Source organism: Larimichthys crocea, chromosome VII (genome assembly GCF_000972845.2).
Source record: "Larimichthys crocea isolate SSNF chromosome VII, L_crocea_2.0, whole genome shotgun sequence".
Taxonomy (NCBI): Eukaryota; Metazoa; Chordata; class Actinopteri; family Sciaenidae; genus Larimichthys; species Larimichthys crocea.
In genome coordinates, this window is record NC_040017.1 from 19,211,162 (window position 1) to 19,238,620 (window position 27,459).

General features: G+C 41.2%; 5 protein-coding genes across 5 annotated transcripts; all 5 read right to left on the minus strand.

Moving 5' to 3' along the window:
• Positions 1–6,666: 6,666 nt before the first annotated feature.
• On the minus strand, positions 6,667–7,593 carry LOC109139419 (olfactory receptor 52E4-like). The gene has a single exon (XM_019263023.2). It carries the CDS (start codon positions 7,591–7,593, stop codon positions 6,667–6,669), a length of 927 nt encoding a protein of 308 aa, XP_019118568.2.
• A 6,104-nt stretch (positions 7,594–13,697) lies between these two features.
• LOC104939293 (olfactory receptor 142-like) lies at positions 13,698–14,627 on the minus strand. Its single transcript, XM_010755812.3, has one exon. The coding sequence runs from the start codon at positions 14,625–14,627 to the stop codon at positions 13,698–13,700; it is 930 nt and encodes a 309-aa protein (XP_010754114.3).
• Positions 14,628–15,590: 963 nt separating this feature from the next.
• On the minus strand, positions 15,591–17,585 carry LOC113746062 (olfactory receptor 52E4-like). The gene is made up of 3 exons (XM_027280333.1): positions 17,550–17,585; positions 16,610–16,682; positions 15,591–16,369 (listed from the first exon to the last, which is right to left on the minus strand). The coding sequence occupies exons 1-3, from the start codon at positions 17,583–17,585 to the stop codon at positions 15,591–15,593; spliced, it is 888 nt and encodes a 295-aa protein (XP_027136134.1).
• Positions 17,586–17,728: 143 nt separating this feature from the next.
• On the minus strand, positions 17,729–18,679 carry LOC109141685 (olfactory receptor 11A1-like). The gene has a single exon (XM_019273031.2). The coding sequence runs from the start codon at positions 18,677–18,679 to the stop codon at positions 17,729–17,731; it is 951 nt and encodes a 316-aa protein (XP_019128576.2).
• A 3,069-nt stretch (positions 18,680–21,748) lies between these two features.
• Positions 21,749–22,678, minus strand: LOC109141684 (olfactory receptor 13C4-like). Its single transcript, XM_019273030.2, has one exon. The coding sequence runs from the start codon at positions 22,676–22,678 to the stop codon at positions 21,749–21,751; it is 930 nt and encodes a 309-aa protein (XP_019128575.2).
• Positions 22,679–27,459: the final 4,781 nt, after the last annotated feature.

A 27,459-nucleotide genomic window follows, 5' to 3' on the forward strand; every position in this document is an offset into this window, starting at 1 on the left:
TCTCCATAATTTATTATATATATATTTTTTATTTAAATCATGTTTATCACTGATTATTACCACTATTGCTAAAGCAACAACTGCTCACTGTCCGAATAGAAAAAATCTAAATTTATCTATAATTGATCAGTGATCACAATTTACAAATAACATAGCTCTAGACATTTGACCATTTTGAACAGGCATGAACAACTCAAACTGAATTCACATTTTTATCTCTAAATCTAAGCCGACTCACTGGACTTACCAAAGAATACAGAAATTAATTAAGCAAAAACTTCAACCACTAAAACGAATTCTTCTGTTCAGGAATGAAAGTAAATAACATAAAACTATAATATGTCTTAATCAAGAAATAATAATGTGCTTGACTATTTTTTCAGTTTTATTTGTAAAATAGCAATAAACATATATAATAAACAATACATAATAACACACACACACACACAACACACACACACACACACACACATATATAGATATATATATATATAAAACACTATGGTATTAAGTAAAATAAAGTACATCATATGAAATAAGTCAGTTAGACAGCTGTCCTCTTGCTATGACTCTTTGGATTTTAGACCGGATCATGTTGGGGAAGCAGAGTCTGGCTTTTGCGGGAAGTTGGTCTAATAAAGTTGTTTTTAACACTACATGTCTTAAGAACATGGTTTTCTAATGTAGGCCGCGTCCAAGTTGTCCAAGAGTGTTTGGTGTAGTGTGTATAATTTACTCAAGAATGGACACCTTAAACACCGGACCTGAGGAGGGAGCTTGCCTGCTTGTGTCTAATTGTTGGGTCTAAATCCATGGGGCCTTGTTGCACAGTTCAAAAGAATAATATGGGCTCTGACATACGGGTAAGGTGCCTTGTATTTCAGACAGGAGGCAAAGGTCGAGGCCTAGGCATATTTCTGAAGAAATTGTAAAACTGGTTTTAGCAGTGTGTAATGAAACCTTTCTGCTGGAGAAGGAGGTGGAGTTGATGGGTGAGGGTGAGGTATCAAAATACCAACGAAACATAGCTGGGTAGCTCAACCCTCCCCATAATACAGGTTTTGGTAGCAGAAGATTCTTCTCTCCTGTTTCAGGAGAGAAGAATCCATGTCCAAGAGTCCATTTCCCCGGATAAGATTGGTTTTATTCGTTATTTGCCATTATAAACACGCTCTGATCCCCTTAAGCTTTTATTTTGGCACTTCCGGTTACCGGCATTTGAATTTGCATTTTAGCTAAATATTTAGTTTCACCCGAAACATTTAGCTTCAACATTTAGATTTATATTTATATTTAACATTTAGCTTCAACATTTAGATTTAGATTTAGATTTAACATTTACATTTATATTTAACATTTAGCTTCAACATTTAGATTTAGAGTTATATTTAACATTTAGATTTATATTTAACATTTAGCTTCAACATTTAGATTTATATTTATATTTAACATTTATATTTATATTTAACATTTAGATTTAGCATTTAGATTTTACATTTAACATTTAGATTTAAATATTTAAAATATCTCTAAGTTCACAAATATTGTTCTAAATGTGCAAAAAAGTGACTCTCAAAAATTCAAACCAGTTTTTTAAACATTGCTTTTAGCTAAATGTGACAAAATGTTGCTGTTATTTTCAGAGCAAGACGCTTTACAAATGGCACCCCATAGTTTTTAGATAGAGCTTGTTATCAACAGACCTTTTGAGAAGGACAAATGAAATTTCCTGTGTGCAGTTTGCGCTGGAGCTGTACTGTGTATATATTCATATACAGTAACAATTTTATTCATGGAAAGCTTTCTGGGCTGCTCAAAGGATCACAGAAGCACCATGCAGCACACTCACCATGTGAGTTTTGTTCAGTGTTTTGTTGAAGAAATCATCAAAGTCGAATTGACATATTTGATAGGGTGTGTTTTATTAAAAAGCATGCCGTCACACTGGTAAATTGACAGTCACAGAACATATCTGAGCCACCTCAAGCTGACCCCAAGGTCAAGGCCATATCCCCTGATAACTCATCAACGCTTTGAGATAGGGGCCTGAAATCTGCACCTGCGCATTGGGACAGCATGGTCGACCACGGTGCCGAGTTTCAGACCCATGCGCCCTTCGGGAGGGTCAGAGGTCAGCCGTTCTGTATTTAACGAGGCCTAGTAGTAGTATTTGATTTGATTTGACCAATTTGGATTAAAATGAAATTGTATAAAGCATGACATGAATATAGAAGATATTTCAACCTAGACCTTCTTATAAGTCACAACCTAACTTATCCTTTTAACCTATATTGTGGGTGTGTGTTGTTGTTGTTGTTATTGTTGTTTTCTTTTCCTGACAGTGGCAAAATGTGGGATGACACATGGGAACCTGCGCAAGCTTATCTGTAAAACAGCCCACCACAGGTTGCAGAGTTGGCACCAAAAGTTCAACATGTTGAAATTCACAATAGAAATAAAGTTAAAGTTCATCATAAAAGTTCAGAATAAAATATTGAATACACATTTCAGTCAGTGTCAGTCTCTGTTTCACTCTATAACTGGCTTAAGTACATAAAACATCTATGAATCCAATAGATCAATAATATCTCACGTAATGTGTAGACAGCTCTCGATATCTCACATTTGTGGTCTACTTCTCATTACACACATACACACACACACACACACGGAAAAAAAATAATAGAATCAAAATAGGACAATTAAATATTTGGCTGTGTAAGTACACAGTATAAGTAGGGTAGTAAAATATCAGTTTAGGAAGTCTATTGATTAAATTTTGATCTTAGAAAAATTATAGAGGAACATAGAGATAACATCATCTGAATAGTTTAATATCTTGTGTGCTGATGAAGGCTTGAATGGATCATTTATTTAACTCGATCAATAGTTTCATATCTTTGACAATAATTTGATAGGTTAAACAAGGTTGGTTTAGGCCTGGCAATACAGCATGCCTCCTGATACGTATACTCGCTACTCGTAGGCGCTGATGAGTTAAAGACTTAACTAGTAGGCCTCATTGAGTACAGAACGGCTGACCTCTGACCCAGGGCCGGTCCTAGCTATGGGCAATGTGGGCGGCCGCCCAGGGCGCATTCTCCGTGGGGGGCACACGAACACCCAGGGCGCAAATGTGGCCAGGCCCGGCGCTGCTCTGACCCTTCCCAAGGGGCCACGGGTTCGAAACTCGACACAGTGATTGTGGCCCACGTCCCGATACGTATACTCAAACTTTAGACCCCTGCCTTAAAGCATTGATAAGTTAATCCCAAAAAGGTGTTAAAGCCTTAACTAGTAGGCCTCATTGAGTACAGAACGGCTGACCTCTGACCCTTCCCAAGGGGCCACGGGTACGCAACTTGGCACAGTGATTGTGGCCCACGTCCTGATACACATACTCAAATTTCAGCCCCCTGCCTCAAAGCTTTGATGAGTTATCAGGAGATAGTGACCGGAAAAGAAGAGGGTCAGATTTGGGGGACTCACTAAAAAAACGTGTCTTTTTGGCCGCCGTGCGGCAGCCTTTGACCCCAGGGGCCCCAGATTTGGAACAGAGGATCCCCCGGGGGCCCTGAATAATGAACCGGTGAAAGAAAAACCACAAGTACAGTAGAATTTTTTTGCCCTGTCTGGATTCCTGAACATTGGGGTCCTGTCAGAATCATGCACTCTTATACCCTCTGACCTGCATGGAGGTTTTGGAGGACATGTGTTTCTACAAGTCGCACGGGTCTGAAATTTTAGTATGTTGTTCAGGGGCATGAGACGAGCGGATAGATGTTGGTCCAGTCTACGTCGGCCCAGTACTTTTCGATGGGCGGGGCCGAGAAAGGACACCGTTACATGGATCTGCGCCCTCGCTGCTGCCACAAAAATGCACCGAACTGCATAAAAATCACTGTGCTATTCTAAATGGAGGTCTGGGTCAGGCTCCCAAAGTCCCAACTCTGTAGACCTTCTAGAAAGCTAACTAGCTCTACAGTGATGGGATTGTGACGGGACCAAAAAATCCCAGCAGAAGGCTCCACGGCGTATGAAATAGTCAAATTTCAGCCTGCTTTAAAGCGCTGATGAGTTATTCACAAACCACACAGGTGTTTTTAAGCCTGAACTACTAGACCTCTGACCCTCCCAAAGGGCGCACGGGTCTGAAACTCGACACTGTGGTCGACCATGCTGTCCCAATGCGCAGGTGCGGATTTCAGGCCCCTATCTCAAAGCGTTGATGAGTTATCAGGGGATATGGCCTTGACCTTGGGGTCAGCTTGAGGTGGCTCAGATATGTTCTGTGACTGTCAATTTACCAGTGTGACGGCATGCTTTTTAATAAAACACACCCTATCAAATATGTCAATTCGACTTTGATTTCTTCGACAAAACACTGAACAAAACTCACATGGTGAGTGTGCTGCATGGTGCTTTTGTGATCCTTTGAGCAGCCCAGAAAGCTTTCCATGAATAAAATTGTTACTGTATATGAATATATACACAGTACAGCTCCAGCGCAAACTGCACACAGGAAATTTCATTTGTCCTTCTCAAAAGGTCTGTTGATAACAAACTCTGTCTAAAAACAGACATTATAAAAAGCACATTAAACAGAGAAGTGATTAACTTTTTATTTCATCAGTCATAATATCAATGGTGATACACACACAGTGTTTGTGCTGAAAAACGTTGATGATATTATTAAAAGAAATCTTTAACAACACGAGAAAAACAGTTCCGGGCAGAGGGTCCTCGGTTTTCCAATCAGATTGTAGCTTGCAGCGTCATGTATCACTGTGGTCGGGTTTTTATTGGAGTGAATGGACGGCTGGAGCTCTGCTCTGAGCGTCTCTTACCAGCGCTAAGAGATTATACTGGAGTCAATTGACAACCCAGAGTGTTTCATACAGACGCGGAAGGGTACCTTTTACGTCAGTATCATATGCCAAGGGGCGTGACAAAGCGTCGGTATTTTACGCGTTTGGAATGAGAACGGGTTGCATATACAGTATGTGGTAAAGTAAAACCATAGACTGTATTACTGGATAAATAAGCGCATGAATAATGTCACTGTCTGTCAAACAGAAAACTAGAGTTGCAATGAGCTTCCAAGGACCCCTAGGAAGGGCAGGCTATGCAATTGATTGTGCATTGTACTAGGGATGGGCGATGTATCGATATTTCAATCTGTGTCCATATATTTTCAAACACGATATAGCATGAGACCATATTGTTTATATCGATACAGTTTATTCTGCGTTAAAATGACTATACATTTCTTCCCTTGAGCCACCAGTTTGCTTTTATTTCTCCTCTCCCTCTGTACAGGCCTCCTGCTCGCTGACGTCGTCACGTCAGAGTCTCCAATAACTCCAGAATAAGTCGGTAGATTTGTCGCTAGGGCAGAGCTTCACAGACAATTCTCTACTTTCCATCCAACAAACATACATTTATACATAATGTATAGGAACATTATCTAAAATAAAATATGAACCTATACAGCTATATAATAAAAAAAAGTCAAAAAGAGTCAATCATTGAAAAAGTACAAGACAAGGATTTAACTCTTCTCCGACTGCGTGACCTAAATTTCCAAAATTTCTGAGGTGTGATGGGAAATTTATCATTTAAAGATTCAAAACAACTTTTAACTATTTATTTAACTATTCACATGCAATGACTCGTCAAAGCATCCATCTTTTCAGTGTAATTCACATTTTACCAAAGACAAGACTTTTACATGACTTACAGATTTTAGACATTTCAGTCCATAAAGTATAGGATTTATGACTGGCTGACATGTGATAAAGTATATTGATAAATATATTCGGAACAGATTATATAGGAAAATGGCTGAATTGTGAACTTCCCAGATCGCCAAGACTATGTCTCCTAGGAGACAAAACAATGCTACCACACTCAAACAAAGATATTTTTGGAATCTTAGAAACTGGCCTAATGAGTTGTGCACAGACAATTTTGAGTTGTTGGAAGGAGCCTCAAGCTCCCACGCTGAATATGTGGAGAACCCAGATGATGGAAAATGTTGCATGTGAGAAAATGCTGGGGAGATTAAACAGTGAAAATTATTTGACAAACCAACAGTGGTACAGTTTTGATAAATGTATATCTGAAGAGAGCAGCTAAACCATGTATGGATATTCTTAATTGTTTTGTATTGATATGTTCTACATTAAGGCCATACACAGGCCTGGAAAATGGACCGACCCTTACATCCAAATGTATGTTACTTATTGAACTGCCAACCTACCTGCCTATGTTTTGTTCTTTTTGGTTGTTTCTATTTTCGTTACCCTCCGTTCTGTCTGATTTACTTGTTCATATATATGGTTGTTTGTTTGTTTCCTGTTTATAATTATGAAAAATAATAAAAAAGTCTAAATAAAAAAAAAGACAGTTCATCATTTAAGGATTCATTTATTTTCAATCCAACTTCATTCATACAACGTCAAATCATGAAAGTTGTATCATGACGCTTTGCATATAGAGCAGAGACTGTACTATTATAATATTTACAGACCCTAAAATTCACATTAGTAGCAAGCACTTTTATAATGACTTGTTAATTATGATATTCACTTTTACTAAACACACATAATTTTCATTGACACTTCACTCATCAAAGCATCCATCTTTTCAGAGTTTCATGTTAGTTTACATTTTACCAAAGAGAAACCTTTTACATAAGATACGTATTTTAGACATGTTCAGTCCATAAAGTACAGGGTTGAAGAGCGGCTGACACGTCAGAAAGTACAATGACAAAAAGATGCGTAACATGTTCGGTACATTGCTCATGTTAAATCTGCTCTGCATGATTTCAAAGAAACTACCAAAAGAGAAGTTGAGCAGAGAAGCGAGGTGAGGTGTGCAGGTACTGACAGCTTTCTGTCTGGTCTGTTTAGAACCAGAGAAACAGACTTTAAGAATTCTTATATAAGTGTAAACAATTAATATTCCAACACCAACTATTAAGACAATTGTATAAATAATTCCATAGATGTTGTTGACTGTGATGTCAGAGCATGCAAGTCTGACAATAGAGAAATTGTCACAGTAAACTTTGTTAATGATGTTCCCACACAGCTGTAATGTGGCACTCAAAGATATCATGACAGCGACTTCAACAAATGGGAATAACCATATAAATGTAATAAGCACAGCAACCTTGTTACCTGTCATACGTCTGCTGTAGTGTAGAGGATGACAGATGGCAAGATATCTGTCATAAGACATGACGGCTAAATTACAAAATTGAACATTTGCATAGGTATAAATACAAAAAATTTGCAGGTAACAAAAAGAAAAAGAAACGATGTGAACATCAGAGATAATCTGGTCCAGAAGGAATGGAAGCATCATTGTGCTACCATACAGTTCATTCATAAACAGGCTGCACAGAAAGATGCACATAGGTTCATGTAAACTTCTGTTCATGCAGATAACCACAATGAGTAAAAGATTGGCACAAACAGTTGAAATATATAAAAACATAATAGCCGTGAAAATCAAATAGGTCAAAGTCCCTGCATCAAAGTAGGCAGCTAGTACGAAATATGAAACATGTGTAGAGTTTATCATTATTTAATACATCAGTTAAACCCACTGATTACTCTACGTCTGAATAAAGTCTTGACAATAGTATAAAATTTGCACTTAATTTAGATGAACAGCTCTGTTAAACAAACAGACAATATAACAGTCAAATCACATTCAAAGCACAACTTGTAGAACTTGTAGTAATTTACCAAGAAAGGCCTCCACCAAGCGTTCCTAGTTCACCCTCACTACACGTTTGGGTTTACCAGGTCTGTTCACCTAAACCAACTCACCTCCAGGTAGAGATCAGCTGACAGCTCTGCTCCTGTCCAAGACATATAGCATAGATCTGATGACACGCCCACAGATCGTCGACCTGCGCCATAGGGTGCTCTGGTAACGAGTACACTTAGGAACGCCTTTATGCTCGAACATGGTGTTCGTTATGGCCAATCCATGACTAGCACACAAGTTCAATAACAAAGCACCATCATTACCAATGTGAGCATTGTCACCAAGTAGAATCTTTTCCAGGACCCCACCCAGAGACTCCAGGAAGATATTATGGCTATGGCTATTCTACACCTTTATTAGTATAAACACAACAAACCTGCAGATAACAAAGTGAAGCAGAAACAGTGTGAATGTCAGAGAGAATCTGAATCAGAAGGAATGGAAACAAAACAGCGATGTGCTTTACAGTAAGCGTATTCTGTCACTTCCAGTTCACATCAGCGATTATCTACATATCTCTGCACTATCCTTAGACTTGTTCTGTTTGTGCACGAACAGTCTCTGAACTTTAGTGACCACAATCTGATAGTTTCACCAGTTTCTGTTAGTCACACTAACTAGCCTAGCTGTAGCAATGGCTTCTCTCTCCTGTCCTGTGTGCCACATGTTCAGTTACTCCTCGTCCTCCTTTAGTGATAACGGTACTTGTAATAAATGTAGTTTATTTGTAGCTTTGGAGGCGAGGGTCAGTGAGTTAGAGGCACGGTACCGCACCACCGAACAGTCAGTAGCTCAGATAGTTAGCCAGTCCCCTGTAGCCGGTGCGGTACAGCCACAGGTAGCTTCAGCTCGCCGTCCCCCGGTAGTTCCCGAGCAGCCGGGAGGCTGGGTGACTGTTCGAAGGAGGCATAGCCCCAAACTGAAGCCCACGGTACACCACCAACCGCTCCACGTTTCAAACAGATTCTCCCCGCTCAGCGACACACCCGCTGAGAGGCCAACTCTGGTCATTGGCAGCTCCATAGTCCGAAACGTGAAGTTAGCGACACCGGGGGCCATAGTTAAATGCATCCCGGGGGCCAGAGCGGGCGACATCGAGTCTTTTTTAAAACTGCTGGCTAATCACTCTCTCCTTTTAACACAGTAGCGTGCTGGACCTGAGAGAGAGACACGTGAGGGGAGCGAGACAAACACACGAGGAGCCGGCAGCACATGATCGAGAGTGTCGTGCCAGCCTGCGAATGGCTCAGAAATGTGTGTGAATTGTGGTGTCTAATACTAGGCTATACTTCTCTAAGTGTCTCTGTTGAGGAACCTCGATGGCATAGGAGACGCCACAATTGGCGCCTACTGAACAGGCAGTGGCTGGCTGCACTGCAGATGCAAACGGAGCGGCAGACCCAGCTGCTGGAGACGATGGTGAATCGGGCAGGGGCAGCATCACCAACCCTCTCGCTCGTCGGACTCACACTCCATAAGATGTCGGCACATGCTGACCCACAAACATTTCTGCAGATGTTCGAGGTGGCGGCAACGGCATGCAGCCGGCCGGGGGTGGAGTGGATCGTACGGCTGCTTCCCCTATTGTCAGGGGACGTGCAAACTGCGGCTCTCGGCCTGCCTGCCCCCTCCCGAGGACAGTACGACAACATCAGAAGGGCGATCCTAGATCGACTCGGTTTCTCCACAGAAGACCTACCTGTTGCCATCACCCTGGCGGAGGACCATGTGGCCGCACTCTCCCGTGGCTGGGCACATGAGGGTCGGCCTGCCTGTCCCACGCCTGCACCCCGGTAAAGACCTGTGCCGGGTCTGTTGTTTGCAGTGCGCGAGGTACCCCAGGCCTCCACGGGATTTTCTCTCTTTGAACTGCTGTTGGGCAGGAGACCACGCAGGGTTTTGGACCAAAGCTGGGAGGAAGGTCCGAGGCCCAGTAAAAATGAAGTTCAGTACATCCTGGACCTGGGAGCAAAACTCCACACACTAGGACTGTTATAATGTGAGAATTTGCTCCGGGCCCAGGACCATCAGCAGCAGCTGTACAACAGAGGATCTAGGTTAAGACACTTTTCACCGGGAGATAAAGTGCTTGTGTTGCTCCTATTGACCAACTCCAAATTACTCGCCAAGTGGCAAGGGCCCTTTGTGGTCAAACAGCGAATGGTTGTCTATGAGCTTGTGCGATCTGACAGGGGAGGGGCGACACAGATTTATCACCTCAACCTCCTTAAAGCTTGGAGAGAGGCTGAGTCTGTTTCCCTGGTGATGGCTATTGCAGAGAGAGATGAGTTGGGGCCTGAGGTACCAAAATCGACCAATCCTGCCTCGCTCCTTTGTGAAAACCATCTCTCACCGTCCCAGAGAGCAGACATTGCCAGGTTGCAGCAGCGTTAGGCTGATGTGTTCTCCCTCCTGCCAGGACCCACAAGCCTTATTCAACACCATGTTGAGACTCACCAGGCGTGATGGTGTGTTCACGGACCTATTGGTTACCTGAGTGCAAGAGAAAAGTGGTTCAGGCTGAATTGAAAGCCATGTTGAAGATGGGTGTAATAGAAGAGTCCCACGGTGCCTGGTGTCGCCCCATTGTTCTTGTAGTCAAGAATGATGGGTCTATCCGGTTCTGTGTGGACTGTCACAAGGTGAATGATGTTTCACAGTTCAATGCCTATCCTATGCCCCGGGTCGACGAACTCCTGGATCGCCTGGGCACTGCTCGTTCTTTTACGTTGCTGGATTGGACCAAAGGCTACTGGCAGATTCCCTTATCTCCAGAGTGTAGGGAGAAGACGGCCTTCTCCACTCCGTACGGTTTGTACCAATTCGTTACACTTCCATTTGGGTTGTTTGGGGCCCCAGCCACATTTCAACACCTCATGGACCGGGCTCTGCGTCCACATGCTGCATATGCTGCCACCTACTTGGATGATGTTATCATCCATAGTAACACCTGGGCGGAGCATGTGCGGCAGGCGGCAGCGGTGCTCGAGTCACTGAGGCAGGCGGGGCTCATGGCCAACTTGAAGTGTGCAGCTGGACGGAGGGAGGTACGGTATCTGGGGTACCACTTGGGTGGCAGCAGGTGCATCCACAGGTAGATAAGACAGCAGCGATTGCAGCCTGCCCAAGGCCCAAGACCAAAAAAGAGGTGCTGCGGTTTTTGGGGTTGGCCGGCTATTACCCGCAATTTATTCCGAACTTCACGGAGCTGACCAGCCCCTTGACCGACCTCACCCGAAAGGGTGCCTCAGATCCAGTCCAGTGGATGGAGCAGTGTCAGATATCGCTTGAGAGGGTAAAGCAGGCCCTCTGTGGGGAGCCTCTTCTCCACACACTAACTTCTCTCTCCCTTTTGTCCTGCAGACTGATGCAGAGGGCTGAGGGCCTTCTGTCCCAGCAGGTATGGGGCGTCGACCGTCCGGTACTCTACATCAGCCAGAAGCTGTCCGAAAGGGAGGCCAGGTACGGCACAGTGGAGAGGGAGTGCCTGGCCATCCAGTGGGCGGTTGATGCTCTGTGGTACTACTACTACTGCTGGGGCGCCCATTCACCCTCTGCTTGGACCACGCTCCCCTCCAGTGGCTCCAACACATGAAAGATGCCAGCCGTTTAAGTTCACTGTGATCTATAGGCTGGAGGCACAGATGGCTGTAGCTGACGTCCTTTCCTGTTCCCATGGGGGGGTCAACACCTTTAAGAGTACACTTAAGACTTTCGTTTGATAGAGCTTATAGTTATTGCTGGCTCAGGTCATCTCTTAGTTATGCTGCCATAGGATTAGACTGCAGGGGACTTCATCTCTGTCTCCATCTGTAAACATTCATGTCTCATTAATGCATGTCATTAACTAAACTTCTTCCCTGGAGTTTCTGTCTCTGTCATCCAGCAGGTTCTCGTGGATCGTGGCTGCTGCTGTGGTCCTGCATGACGTCCACTACACATCTTACTACTGTCATTATTGCTGCCATATCTGCTACTGTAATCATTTTATCAGTCATTGTAATTCATTGTCATTTTATCAGTCATTGTAATTGTACAATATGTTTGTGTTGATTTGTTCTGTACACGTGACATCCATTGCACGTCTGTCCGTCCTGGGAGAGGGATCCCTCCTCTGTGGCTCTTCCTGAGGTTTCTTCCACCTTTTTTCCCTGTTAAAGGTTTTTGTGGGCAAGTTTTTCCTCACTGGAACCGAGGGTCTAAGGACAGAGGGTGTCACTCCCTGTACAGATTGGAAAGCCTCAGAGGAAAATGGACTTTGTGACTTTGGGCTGTACAAATAAAATCTGATCTGATTTGATCTGATTTTGTTCTAGATTTATAAGTGTAGTTTGTTCTTTGAATGTTTATGAAGCTGAAACATTAATCACATATAAACAGAGTCCATGGTAATAACAGTAAATAGATTTAGTCATCATTATGAAAGCACATAAAACAAATGACATAATTCATGTGATACAAAGAAACAAGCTTACAAGACACAGTTTATGAGACTGTGGGAATCCTAACACTCACCTGCTGCCCTGCTCAAGTCAAACTGACTTTCAACTGAACTCAGACTCTGCTTCTGCCTCTTTTAACCTCTTCAGGGCCCACAGCAGCAGGCCGACCTCATTATCAGACACACTGATGATGATTCAATCATTCCTGATTTCTACAGCAAACTTTATTTTGTGTCCACGTCAGATAGATCTGAACAGGTTTATAAGAAATAACATGAGTTAATGTCCCTAGCCAGAATCAAACTGAGGACTTTGTAACTCTTGTGCATTGGATTTGTCTTTACCACTCGGCCACCAGGACTCCCTTTGAGGTGTTTTTCAATGACTTCTATCTTTTCAGTAGGAACCAATAGGTTTCTAAGTGCCATAGAAATAGTCTTCAAGAGGGGTTCATTCTGGGGCAACGGGGCGAGACTTGTAGATCCTTAAAGACATTTTGCCTCAGATCCAAGAGGTTCTTCAGTTCAGACTGACTGCTGGGGAAACCCAGATATTTATCCTGGATCACTGACCAGCCATTGTTTGTAACTGGTTCTTTAGCGCTCCTTATTGTTGTGATGACTGTTTTTGTACCAGGCTGTAAACATGTCTATTTCTGCTGTGAAGTTGGACATTTGGACATGGGGACTTATGGAGACTTACTCACTTCTGGAGCCAGCCTCAGGTGGACGTTTGAGGAACTGCAGTTTGTGGCTTCACTTTATAGAAATGGGGGTTGATGCTTGAGTTGAACTTGAAATTGTGAAGAAATGAAAATGTCAAACTTTGTTCAAGTTCAACTGTTTATTTGCTCGTTCTTCCTTTCAAACAAAATGATGACACAATATATACATTTACTTTCATGACATGACAAAGAGCACGATAAAGCATTTAAACGCAATAATAAAAACTGATGAAATAAAGTCCAAAGCAAATGAATGTTCTGATGGAGTGTACTGACAGTTCAAGCTTCAGCTTCAACACATTCACAACATAACAAAAGCAGGCATGTCGTGTGATTGGAGGTCTGTCCATGGGGAGAACCCTTCAGGTGTTGTACAACATGTACCTGTGTCAATGCAGATTGTCATTTGGTATTTGCTGCTTGGGCCAAAGGTTCTGATCCATCCATCACAGCCATCACAGTCTTCTTTAACAAAGGTCAGACCTGTGTAGGACTCTGTAATCAAACTAAAGAGTTTCCTCATGAAGTAAAGATGACTACCATTTGTTTTAGAGGACATCAACATTAAGTTTCACAGAGTAAAGACTTCAGTTCAATGAATGAAATCAATAAACAGGGCCTTAAAACAAAGCTGCACACTGACAAAATAATGATTATAGCAATGACTGAAGCTCGATGCTTCTCACGTACCAACATTTAAAAAACATACAGACGTGTCAGATGACAGAGGACACACACTCAGGATTCTATTTTCTTTTACCAAAAGTCAGACTTTTGCATATGATGCGTATTTTGGTTAAATTCAGGCCGTACATTACAGGGTTGAAGAGCGGCTGACACGTCAGAAAGTACAATGATAAAAAAATGCGTAACATAATGGGCACATTGCTCATGTTAAATCTGCTCTGCATGATTTCAAAGAAACTACCAAAAGAGAAGTTGAGCAGAGAAGCGAGGTGAGGTGTGCAGGTACTGACAGCTTTCTGTCTGGTCTGTTTAGAACCAGAGAAACAGACTTTAAGGATCTTTATATACGTGTAGAGAATTAAAATGATCAGACTAAAGATGATGGTAAACATGTAAATTATTCCATAAATATTATTGACTGTGGTGTCAGAGCAGGCCAGTTTAACTATGGAGTAATTGTCACAGTAAACTTTGTTAATGATGTTCCCACACAGCTGTAAAGGGACACTCAAAGACATCATGGCAACAGTTGCAAGTACACTGAACAACCATACGAATGCAGTCAAGATCACAACTTTGTTAGATGTCATAAGTGTGTTATATTGTAGAGGATGACAGATGGCAAGATATCTGTCATAAGACATGACGGCTAAAATGAAAAATTCACATTGTCCATAAAAGTGCACACAGAAAACCTGCAGGAAACAAAATGAAGCAGAAACAGTGTGAATGTCAGAGAGAATCTGAATCAGAAGGAATGGAAACAACCCTGTACTACCATACAGTTCATTCATAAACAGGCTGCACAGAAAGATGTACATAGGTTCATGTAAACTTCTGTTCATGCAGATAACCACAATGAGGAAAACATTGGCACAAAGAGCTAAAATGTATAACAACATGACAATCGTGAAACATAAATATCTAAAAATCCCAGTGTCAAAATAGGCAGCCAGTTTGAAATATGAAACATGTGTAGAGTTTATCATGATCCTCCCTTTCATTCACAACACCGCAGTCAAACTACTTTTAATGATTACTGTAGATCTTAATGTAGGTTTTTACGTTAATGATTGAGTATCAAATGTATGCTTCATATAAAAACATCACTGTTCACAAACAAACAATATGACAATGATGAAAAATGACTCACCATCCAATTATTAGAAGTCAATAAAATGCTTTGTTGAGTGAACAGAACACATCTATGACATGGCCTGAATCCTACAATGATGCAGTCAGACTGTGAGTCTCTCCTCACTGAGATGAAACTCCTTCTCTGCTATTTCTAAACGTTCACATCAATGGTTGTGACTTCAGACTGTTGTCAGGTAAAAAAACAAAGAAGAGCTCTTGACCGTGGAGACTAAACGTATTTGTTATAGCGTTAACCTTTATCTGAATTGTCTTTTGCTGTGCTCTGTGTATTTTGAGGAATGCCACTGCAGTTTGCAGATTTTCTTTTTGCAGAGAATTGGGCAGCAAAATATGCACAAGCAGTTCTTGTGATAACTTTTAAGAATAAAGATCAGGGTTAGATTCACGTTACAGGAAGATGCACTTGCCAGATGTAAAAGATGAAAGTAGAAATGTAAAACCAAAGCAATCATTGATAAAGGTTTTGTTTTCTACAGTAACTTTTAAAGTTTCTCCAACTGAACCATCTAAACTTTATAAATCTCTTTGCAAAGACAGTTCATCATTTAAGGATTCATTTATTTTCAATCCAACTTCATTCATACAACGTCAAATCATGAAAGTTGTATCATGACGCTTTGCATATAGAGCAGAGACTGTACTATTATAATATTTACAGACCCTAAAATTCACATTAGTAGCAAGCACTTTTATAATGACTTGTTAATTATGATATTCACTTTTACTAAACACACATAATTTTCATTGACACTTCACTCATCAAAGCATCCATCTTTTCAGAGTTTCATGTTAGTTTACATTTTACCAAAGAGAAACCTTTTACATAAGATACGTATTTTAGACATGTTCAGTCCATAAAGTACAGGGTTGAAGAGCGGCTGACACGTCAGAAAGTACAATGACAAAAAGATGCGTAACATGTTCGGTACATTGCTCATGTTAAATCTGCTCTGCATGATTTCAAAGAAACTACCAAAAGAGAAGTTGAGCAGAGAAGCGAGGTGAGGTGTGCAGGTACTGACAGCTTTCTGTCTGGTCTGTTTAGAACCAGAGAAACAGACTTTAAGAATTCTTATATAAGTGTAAACAATTAATATTCCAACACCAACTATTAAGACAATTGTATAAATAATTCCATAGATGTTGTTGACTGTGATGTCAGAGCATGCAAGTCTGACAATAGAGAAATTGTCACAGTAAACTTTGTTAATGATGTTCCCACACAGCTGTAATGTGGCACTCAAAGATATCATGACAGCGACTTCAACAAATGGGAATAACCATATAAATGTAATAAGCACAGCAACCTTGTTACCTGTCATACGTCTGCTGTAGTGTAGAGGATGACAGATGGCAAGATATCTGTCATAAGACATGACGGCTAAATTACAAAATTGAACATTTGCATAGGTATAAATACAAAAAATTTGCAGGTAACAAAAAGAAAAAGAAACGATGTGAACATCAGAGATAATCTGGTCCAGAAGGAATGGAAGCATCATTGTGCTACCATACAGTTCATTTATAAACAGGCTGCACAGAAAGATGCACATAGGTTCATGTAAACTTGTACCTCAGGTGCCTGGACATTCACTGCTGAGTTTTTAGGTCCTGGTCACTCCCTGTTACTTTTACCTCTGGTGCTTTTTCACTGTACAGGTCTTATCCACTGTTACTGCACCTGTTCTTCAGTTCTGCTTTGTACCCTACATGTTGGAATTTACTTCTCATTTGTTTCGTTGTTGCAGTTTTATGGTTTTTCTTTTTCTTTTAATCTTGCTATAGAAATAAATAAAGTTAAGTTGAGTTAAACTTCTGTTCATGCAGAAAACCACAATGAGGAAAAGATTGGCACAGATAATTAAAAATGTGTGATATATAGGACACTGCAATCAGTAATAAGTACAGTCGTCCCTCGCTATATCGCGGTTCACTTTTCGCGGACTCGCTGTTTCGCGTATTTTTTTAGTGTAATTTTGCTGCTTTTTTTTACAGTGTACTGTACAGTATGAACGCGCATTGTGTTCTGCGTCCTGATTAACTAAGGGAGTACTGTACAAAATGCGTGTAAAAAGGTGTATAACAGTGTGTGGTTAGGGGGTTTACGGCCTTAAAACATGTAGAATAATTGTAAAACTTACTTCACGGATTTCGTTTATTTTATTTTAAATGCCTGTTGTCAAAGTAAGCAGTTGCTTACATGAAAGTATGAAATCTGAGTTCATCATGATATTATTTTTAAAAATGTATACAAGCCTTTACCTCAGGGTTCAGACTTTTCAGGTATTTTCACTCTTTCTGTAAAATTGTAGACATTCACAGCAAATGCTTCACGATGCTGATTATACCTGACAATATAATTATGCAAACTAGAACTAGACATGGAATGTTGAGTACATACATCTTTATTTAATTTCTTCTAATATGTTTTGTACCACATGATATAGTTTGTAACACATTTCTGAGGAAATGACTACAACGCTCCCAACATCAGATGATTGATACATTTCCTTTACCAAAGTCACTGTTCAGATTGTCTTACACAGTCAGTCTTAGAGACAAAGAGTTTCTCTTGAGACAGACAATGAACTTCATTTACTTCAGGTGAGTTCCTTCAGTTAAAACTCCAGCTTATCACCCAGCATCAATCAGGTTGGCTGAAAGATTCATCACCTTTCACCTTCACCTGTGACGAGCGCAATATCTCAGACCCTGTGCAGCAGTTCAACATTTTAAAGGTGAACAAACCTCACCTTGCAGATGCACCTGCACAACACGTGGCTTATCATTTTAATTGAAGTAAAAATAGAAATGCATTTAACCACTGAGTATTCCACACAATCTGAGCTCAGTTTATTTCACTTCAACACATCTCACATTAACCAGTGACACTGAGACTTACAAAATATTGTAAAATATGCTGTTCTTACACCTAAACAGTATCTCTACAACCGCACAACATATTGGAACAGAATATATGTTTAAGTGTATGTCGTATTTTGGACATTTGCAGTCCGTACATGATCGGATTCAAAAGCGGTTGTATGATGAGAAAATACAGACATGAAAAGATTCGCAGTCCACCGGGTACACCGGTCATATCAAATCTACTCTGAAGTATTTCAAAGGAGCATCCGAAAGAAAAATTCAGAAGAGACACGAGTTGAGGTGTGCAGGTACTGACAGCTTTCTGTCTCATTTGTCTGGAACCAGAGAAACAGACTTTAAGAATTGTCATGTAAGAAAAAAGGATTGGAAGCAGAGGAACTAAAACAGTGAGAACAATCCCAAAAAGTCCATAAATGTTGTTCACTTTGGTGTCAGAGCATGCCAACTTCACAACAAGATAGTTATGACAATACAAACTGTTTATGATGTTTCCACAAAGTGTCAGACGGATGTTTAAAGATAAAGTTATCATGAATTTAACAAAAGAATACAACCATACCACAGCAATAAAGATAACGGCCTTGTTAGATGTCATGCGTGTGTTATATTGTAGAGGACAACAGATGGCAAGATATCTGTCATAAGACATGACGGCTAAATTACAAAACTCCACATGTGCATAAGTGTACAAACAGAAAATCTGCAGGAAACAAAATGAAGCAGAAACAGTGTGAATGTCAGAGAGAATCTGAATCAGAAGGAATGGAAACAACCCTGTACTACCATACAGTTCATTCATAAACAGGCTGCACAGAAAGATGTACATAGGTTCATGTAAACTTCTGTTCATGCAGATAACCACAATGAGAGACGTGTTGACAATGATAATAACGAGGTAAACCAAAGCAGTTATCATGAAATAGAAATATCTTAAATTTCCAACATTCAAAAAAGCTCCAAGAATAAAATAAGACAAAGTTGAATTCAGCATCATTTTTCTTTTAGTGACAAAACAACAACAGTGTGTAAACTGTAAGAAGGTTTGCTCATTTGTTAAACCGAAATGAATCATTTATGTTAGAGACATTTTTCTGAGTAACACAGGAAACATTCAGGAAACTTTAGTCACCTGCTGCCTGACCGTCTGCTGCAGTAACAAACAGGAAGCTGCAGCTTTGTCGACTGCATTAAAGTTCTTAATGAGCAGAGGATGAACACAGTGGTCCCACTTCACCCGTGTCACGTCAAACAGGGAATACCACAGTTCACATTTACAGACACATTCATACATGTGCAAAGAACTTAAACGTTCTGTGGGTCTTCTAGAGTTTTCAACATTTGTGGAATTTGCATAGTTTATGTTGAACAACAGGAAGAAATGAAGTTTCAGCTTAAATCAACATCCGGTGTAAATCAGTATTTCTTGTGATCTGCTGCCTCCAGTTTCAGAGATGATCAAAAACATTCATGATCAAATTCATGATCATAAACTAGCGCGTCCACAAATTTGCTAACAGCCAATCATCAGCCCGGTCCCCAGCTCTGACCTCTGCTTCTGTACTCTAATCCTGGGTCTTAAGCTGGATACGTCTGTTACTACACTTTTATGTAGTACTCTGTGTACGTCCTGTTGCAGTGCACTAATTTCAGCTGCGTAGTGTTGTCTCAGTTCGAGTATGGCTGTTGTGAAATATAAAACATACGTACAGCTTACATGTGTTTTTTCACCTCCACCTCTAAACCAAAACATCATCTGAGCAAGACCTGCCAGAAACTGGATAACTCTGAGTCCATAAGGCCCCATGTTACAGGCCCTGGGTACCCCGGTCAGATCAAACCTACTCTCAACTATTTCAAGGTTACAGATGCTTGTTTGAGCAACCAGGCGTCCTTCAGCCTGCCTCAGGTCCACCGATGGTCCACGTCTTCACTGATGTTTAGGTTAGCCGTCACTCATGTTCTCTCCATTCTTTTTATGGAGTTTTATAACTAGGTTCAGGAGCAAGGGCCACGCCTCGTACTCATCCCATTTCCAGATCTCAAGAACTTAAACACACCTTATCCGTCCACTCCCTCTTTGACTCAGCTGTCACAGTCGTCCCCCCAAAACTCTCTTTCTGTTTGTTCTGTCTTCTTTTGTCTCCCTTTCATTCTAACACAGGAACCATGGGGCTCTAATACAGAGAGACACAGAGAGATGGTTCCTCCACCCAGAGTCTCAATCGTCCACCTACAGACTCCTCCATCGACCAGTGATCCTGTTTCCTGCCTTATCCTCCTTATTCCAGTTCAGTTTTTCGGTTCCTTTTAATGTCATTTTATCATTTTTCTTCCCTTTTAACTTTAGACAGGTTGGGTTTGTTTTTCATAAGATGGAGGTTATTTCTCACGGCTCTGATGTGGATTTCTGGGTTCAGGAGGCAGACACGGTCAACACCTTTAAGAATAGACTGAAGACTTTCCTCTTTGATAGAGCTTATAGTTAGTGCTGGCTCAGGTCATCCCTTAGTTATGCTGCCATAGGATTAGACTGCTGGGGGACTCCACCCCCCACCCAGGGTTATGCCTAGTCAGGCACGGTATTGGTTGAAGATGCAGTCACATCTCCCTTACCGAAAACCCTCTCTCTCTCTCTATCTATCTATCTATCTATCTATCTATCTATCTATCTATCTATCTATCTATCTATCTATCTATCTATCTATCTATCTATCTATCTATCTCTCCATCCATAAACCTTCATGTCTCATTAATCATGTCATTAACTAAACTTCTTCCCTGGAGTTTCTGTCTCTGTCGTCCAGCAGGTTCTCGTGGATCGTGGCTGCTGCTGTGGTCCTGCATGACGTCCACTACACATATTACTACTGTCATTATTGCTGCCATATCTGCTACTGTAATCATTTTATCAGTCATTGTAATTCATTGTCATTTTATCAGTCATTGTAATTCATTGTCATTTTATCAGTCATTGTAATTCATTGTCATTTTATCAGTCATTGTTAATTCATTGTCATTTTTCATTCATTGTAATTCATTGTCATTTTATCAGTCATTGTAATTCATTGTCATTTTATCAGTCATTGTAATTGTACAATATGTTTGTGTTGATTTGTCCTGTACACGTGACATCTATTGCACGTCTGTCCGTCCTTTGATTTGATTTGATTTGATTTGATTTGACAGGGTGAGCAGAAAAACATGTTACACCACAGATCTGATGGCAAGTTATGTGGCTATAAATCAAATCAAATCAATTTTATTTGTATAGCCCAAAGTCACAAAGTCCATTTTCCTCTGAGGCTTTACAATCTGTACAGGGAGTGACACCCTCTGTCCTTAGACCCTCGGTTCCAGTGAGGAAAAACTTGCCCACAAAAAACCTTTAACAGGGAAAAAAGGTGGAAGAAACCTCAGGAAGAGCCACAGAGGAGGGATCCCTCTCCCAGGACGGACAGACGTGCAATAGATGTCAGTGTACAGAACAAATCAACACAAACATATTGTACAATTACAATGAATGACAAAATGATTACAGTAGCAGATATGGCAGCAATAATGACAGTAGTAATATGTGTAGTGGACGTCATGCAGGACCACAGCAGCAGCCACGATCCACGAGAACCTGCTGGACGACAGAGACAGAAACTCCAGGGAAGTCTGGTTAGTAACATGCATTAATTATAAGACACAGTTGGTTTGACGTAGGAATATATGATGAAGTAGTGCCAGGAGAACAGTCTATGTGACATCAAGTAAAGCAATGAAAGTATTGTAAATGTACACTGAGACTCCCCATCCACAGCAGGACTTCAGCTGGTCCTCCTGTTTGTTTCAACCCCCGTCTACACAGACTCTGGATCAGAACCACATGAAGTGGACAATACTTAGCCTCAATGTAATTTCTCCTTGTTTCATTGCTCAACCTTCAGATGATTTTAATAGTTTGTTAATTTAACATGACTTTAAATATACAGGCGGCATAAAGATCTGAAGAAATAGATTTGCTTTCCTCACATTCATGACAACACTCTGACAGCACTGTTACAATAAATCAATCTCCTCATATCAGGCTGGACAACAGATTTTTAAATGTATGTCGTATTCTGGACATTTGCAGTCCGTACATGATCGGATTCAAAAGTGGTTGAAGTATCACAAAATACATAGACAGAATTATTCGCAGTCCACCGGGTACACCGGTCATATTAAATCTACTCTGAATTATTTCAAAGAAACATCCAAAAGAAAAGTTAATGAGAGAAGTGAGGTGAGGTGTGCAGGTACTGACAGCTTTCTGTCTCGTCTGTCTGGAACCAGAGAAACAGACTTTAAGAATTGTCATGTAAGAAAAAAGGATTGGAAGCAGAGGAACTAAAACAGTGAGAACAATCCCAAAAAGTCCATAAATGTTGTTCACTTTGGTGTCAGAGCATGCCAACTTCACAACAAGATAGTTACGGCAAAGCAAACTGTTTATGATGTTTCCACAAAGTGTCAGACGGATGTTTAAAGATAAAGTTATCATGAATTTAACAAAAGAATACAACCATACCACAGAAATAAAGGTAACGGCCTTGTTAAATGTCATAAGTGTGTTATATTGTAGAGGACAACAGATGGCAAGATATCTGTCATAAGACATGACGGCTAAAGTACAAAACTCCACGTTTGCATAAGTGTACAAACAGAAAATCTGCAGATAACAAAAAGGAACAGAGACAGTGTGAATGTCAGAGAGAATCTGAATCAGAAGGAATGGAAACAACCCTGTACTACCATACAGTTCATTCATAAACAGGCTGCACAGAAAGATGTACATAGGTTCATGTAAACTTCTGTGCATGCAGATAACCACAATGAGAGACGTGTTGGAAATAATTATAATGACGTAAACCAAAGCAGTTATCATGAAATAGAAATATCTCAGAGTTCCCATCTGTAAATATGCTCCTAGAATTATACGAGTAAATATGGTTGAATTTTCCATCATTCTGCACAATCTTCAAACAATCACTGAAGACCTGCAGACTGCTGCAGTCAGTCAGCTAACGATGTCAGCATGCAGGCCCTCCGTATCATTAGTGGACCTGTGTTGTGGTGGACTATATCTCCTTGTTATTGACGGCAGAACAAACCAGGTCAGCTTGTGTGACTCATAACCCATGGGGCCCGTTTGGCCTTTGTGGGATAACACTGTCTCGGTCCACTGGCACCTAAATGGTGTTTTTTTGCAGTCACAGATAGTGAAGGCCGTCTTCAACTATACGGAGGTTCATAATCTGCATCTGCAGATGTTTGTGAAGATTTTTTAACCTTCTTTAACAAAATACATAAGACAACAGACCTCAACCACTAGATTTCTTAAAGAGGTTATAGACACAGTTGGACCCGTAGTTCTTTATCTGAAGGCCTCGTTCCTGCCTTTCCTAAACATGCTGTGGTCCAGCCTCTTTTAAAGAAACCTAAGCTCAGTTTAATCATTTTACACCATTATCTAAAATTTTGTTAAAGGTGGCTTCATCTCAGCTTTTAGATTTTATGTGTCACAACAACCTCTTTGAAGACTTCCAGTCAGGTTTCAGAGCTCAGCACAGAAACTGCCCTCCTCAAGGTGACCAATGACGACCTTTGGCAGCTGATATGGGCGAAGTGCAACTTTAATACTTTTAGATCTGAGTGCAGCCTCCGACACCACAGACCACAGTATTTTAATTTTGTTAGGACCTCGGTCAGCATCCAGGGCACGGCTCTTATCTGGTTTTACTCCCACCTTTTAGAAAGAACCTCTGCGGTCGCCATAGGCTGTCACACATCATCTAAAGCTGTGGCTGCCTACGGTGTACCGCAGGGTTCAATTTCAGGTCTGATTTTTTCCATTTATTTGCTCCCCCAAGGTCAGATCTTTCGTCGTCACAATATATCCTTCGACTGCTTGACGGACGACACACACAGCTTTACCTCCCGCTGAGACCTGATGGCCCGTGAAGCCTCGCTGCTGTCTATGACTGCCTGGACCACATTAAATGTTGATGGCTCAAAACCTTTTACACGATTCCAAATCGGAGGTCTTGCTGTTCACCCCACCACATTCCTCCCTCTCTGCAGACGATCCTGTTGGTCCGCGGTGCACTGATATCGAACCATCTGGCAGAAACCACTTCACCTTTCAACCGTATGTTAATAAACTTGTCCAGGTGAGTTTTGTTCCAGAGTCAAACCCGTGCTCTCAGTCTGACCGAGAAAAAAAAAAGATCCATACCTTAATTTTCTCAAAACTGCAGCAGCTCAGCCTCTAACCGGTTTGAACACACGACATCACATTTCACCACTTTGAGCTGGTTTGTTTTAGCCTGTGCATTTTAGGATTTTGATTTTAAGACTTTACTGATCCTCGACTGTGGAACGACCTGCCCGAGGAGACGAGGCTCGCCGAAACAGTCGATTCTTTTAAATGACTTCTTGAAACTCTTATCTTGACTTGTCTGTTCATCTATTAATCTTCTATTTTTATTGATTGCTCTTTTATCATTTCTTTTATTCTCTTTGAATTTGTTACATTTTTATATCCTGTGTGGCCGTCTGTTGGGTCTGCTGCTCTGTAAAGCACTTTGTTAAAGTCATTTAAGGTGCTATATAAATAAAGTTATTCTTATTATTAACATCGTCTTTGACTATATGGGGGTTCATGAGTGCATCTGGCACCAGAACACCATTGGCCCAAACCTGATGCCATGTGTGCAGCAGTGAGACCATCAAGCCAAAGGAGTCCTGTCTTAAGGGACAGTTCTGGGGCAGAATGTGGAAAGAGACTTTCAGTCCAGGTTTTGGAAAGTCATCAGACATCATGGAGTGCTGAGGCAGCAGGAGACCAGGCTGTTCAGTATATTCTCCACAAGCAAACATAGGTGATGCCTGAGGGAAACGCTGGTCAGTATCTCTGTTACTCTAGAACTGCTCACCAAAGACTATGTGTCGGTTATAACACTGCCACAGTTCACCAGTTGGGATTCAGAGCGCGTTGTGAATGTGCCGTGCTTGGTGTAAGTTCATAGTCTAACGTCTAGGCTAGGCAGTGTCGAGAGTAACGCAAGGAGTAGTCCAACACTTGTTAATAATCACAACAGCAGGTATTTTATTGCTGCTTTGAAATACAACAACACAAAGTAAAAAGATGGCGCCTCTCTTCACTCAAACAAAGTCGTTTTTAAGGGGAGCTACCTGAACCTACACGAGAACAAACTAACCAGAAGACGACTGCTGATCCAGAACTCCAGAAACAGGAACATGTAGGAAAAGAAAAGGCAGTCCGTTTAAACAGTGAACATTCACACGTGAGGCACAAAGGTAACAGGTTCGTTCTCAGCCAGCTCCTCTCAGTCTGTCTCTGGCAGAAGAACACGTTAAACAGAAGTGGCTGTTCACCAATGTTTCTCCTCTGAACATCTGCAGCCTATGTGGGCCAGATGCACGTGCACGTGTGACAACTGTTGTCCAAGTCGTTAAGATGACCTGAGGTCAGGCGTGAACGACATGTCGTTAAGCTGACCTGAGGTCAGGCGTGAACGACATGTCGTTAAACTGACCTGAGGTCAGGCGTGAACGACATGTCGTTAAGATGACCTGAGGTCAGGTGTGAACGACATGATGGAAAGACCACCATCTCCAGCTTAATCTGTCAAAAAAACAACTCCTGGTCATCCCTGCCCATGAGTCAATCTGCCATGACTTCAACCTGAAATTGGTACTGTCACTATTCCCCTAACCATGCTGCTAAAAACCTGGCGTCATACTAGATGATCGTCTTTCTCCTCTCTGAACACATTTTCCTCCGTAGCGGGTCATGATCGACTAGCATTGTACAATATTAGAAAAATCAGACCGTTACCTGACCCAATATGCCGCTCAGCTCCTGATTCAGGCTACAGTCCGCTCTCGCCTCGTTATGCAACTCGCTCTTGGCTGGCCTCCTGCTTGCGCGATCAAACCTTGCAAATGGTCCAGAATGCTCGCAGGCGACTGTTTTCAATCAACTAAAGGTCACATGTCACCCCACTCTTCAGCGACCTGCATGGCTGCCTGTAGCTGCCAGAATATTAAACACAAAGCTCTGACGCTAGCCTACAAAACCACCTCAGGATCTGCCTGCTACTCGATCTCCCCTGCCTATCTCGCGTCTTACTAAAGGCTCCCGTCCCGACCGGGCGCTTACACTCCGCTCATACAAACCGTCTAGTTGTACCCTCGCCTCTCGCAAAGCGAGGTCACTCTAAACTCTTCTCTGTGGTCTCCCCAAATGGTGGAATGACCAACGGCTACTAGAAGCACAATCCCTTTCTACCTTAAAACACTTTGTAAAAAACCTTTCTGTTTCCAGAATGTTCCCTGCCTAACAAACCTAACAAAACTAACAACTACTCTGTGTCCTTTACACCTTTCTCAGCTTATGTCCTCCTCTGTAAGTCGCTTTGGATAAAAGCGTCTGCTAAATGTAAATGTAATGTAATGTGTAATGTAGTTGCATCAATTATGTTGACAAATGATTTCAGTGACCCGTAATCTAAAAATATCACATAAACTTTATCCTCGTCTGTAACTAAACTAATCTGCCGGTCCTCAGGTGATGGAGGTGCTGCTCATTAATCAAGTCCCTCAGGTCAAAGGTCACTTCAGCCAGTCAACATGTTTGTCCCAGAGGTCTCTTCACATTGCCCACATTAGTTTTCCACCATTCCCTCTGAAGAAAATTAGTGTCAGAGCTGTTAACGTGAGACCAATCAGCCTGAGCAGACCTTCAAACTGGTTTCACTGGTCCACAGAGGTCCACGAGGGGCTGAGGACGATAATGACCTCCCCTCAGACCGCTCTGTGACAACCGCCTAACATGGGAACACATTGTTTAATGGTCAGTGAAACAATGTTGGATATGAAATCAGATTCTTGAATGTCGGATAGTTTTCTGGACATAACAGCAGTAAAAAAGTGAAACACCCCCCATATAATGTGCAGATCTACAGACTGACAGTTGATGTTTCAGGACAATGGTTGGGCTCTTTGGAAACTGCACAGTTTATCTCGCGTGGTTCGGATTAAGTTAACTGCTGCATTAAAGTTTGTCTTGTTTGACATGAAATGTGTCTTTGGAGTGCCTCACAGATTATTCTTCTATTGTTTAAAACATTTTTACATCATGTTTTACCATTTTGAACAGGAATGAAGGATTTCAAACCGAGCCTTTCTTTTTCTTTTTCTTTATCCCAAATTTGAGCCAACTCACTGGAAAATTAATCAAGCAAAACACTCTAAAAAAACGAATTCTTTCTGTTCAGGATGGAAAGTAATAACTATGATTTAACATCTTAATGAAGAATAATAATGTGCTTTATTATTCAGTTTTTATTTGTAAAACAGTCAATTAAATTCATGGATAATTAAAAATATTTCGGTGGCCGGTGTTTATCTCAGTTTGTAGCAGCCCTGTGTGTGAGGCTCAGTCCGTGCTGCTGAAGCCGTGGGTTCGAGTTCCGACCTGTGGCTCTTTCCCACATGTCATTCCCCGTCTCTGTCAATAAAGCTTGAAAAGGCCAAAAAAATAATCTTTAAAAAAATATATAACATTTCGTTGTAAAGAGCGTCTACATAGTGGTGTATTAAACATCACAGAGATATAAAAAGTGATTTTAGTAATTACCCAAAGCTAATTGAGGGCAGCTGTGAAATAAAGCTTACATTGGGTGTGGTTCTAATAAATTTAAGCAACCACAAGTTGAATTA

Excerpts from the sequence above, each read along its gene's own strand:
- LOC104939293 (XM_010755812.3), bottom strand. The coding sequence starts at position 14,627 with ATGATAAACTCTACACATGTTTCATATTTCAAACTGGCTGCCTATTTT.
- LOC109141684 (XM_019273030.2), bottom strand. The coding sequence starts at position 22,678 with ATGATGGAAAATTCAACCATATTTACTCGTATAATTCTAGGAGCATAT.
- LOC109139419 (XM_019263023.2), bottom strand. The coding sequence starts at position 7,593 with ATGATAAACTCTACACATGTTTCATATTTCGTACTAGCTGCCTACTTT.
- LOC113746062 (XM_027280333.1), bottom strand. The coding sequence starts at position 17,585 with ATGATAAGCCACGTGTTGTGCAGGTGCATCTGCAAG. Across the intron at positions 16,683-17,549 it reads TGTGCAGGTGCATCTGCAAG|TGTCCTATATATCACACATT; the intron begins GTGAGGTTTGTT and ends TACTGATTGCAG. Across the intron at positions 16,370-16,609 it reads GGTTTTCTGCATGAACAGAA|GTACAAGTTTACATGAACCT; the intron begins GTTTAACTCAAC and ends CAGGCACCTGAG.
- LOC109141685 (XM_019273031.2), bottom strand. The coding sequence starts at position 18,679 with ATGATGCTGAATTCAACTTTGTCTTATTTTATTCTTGGAGCTTTTTTG.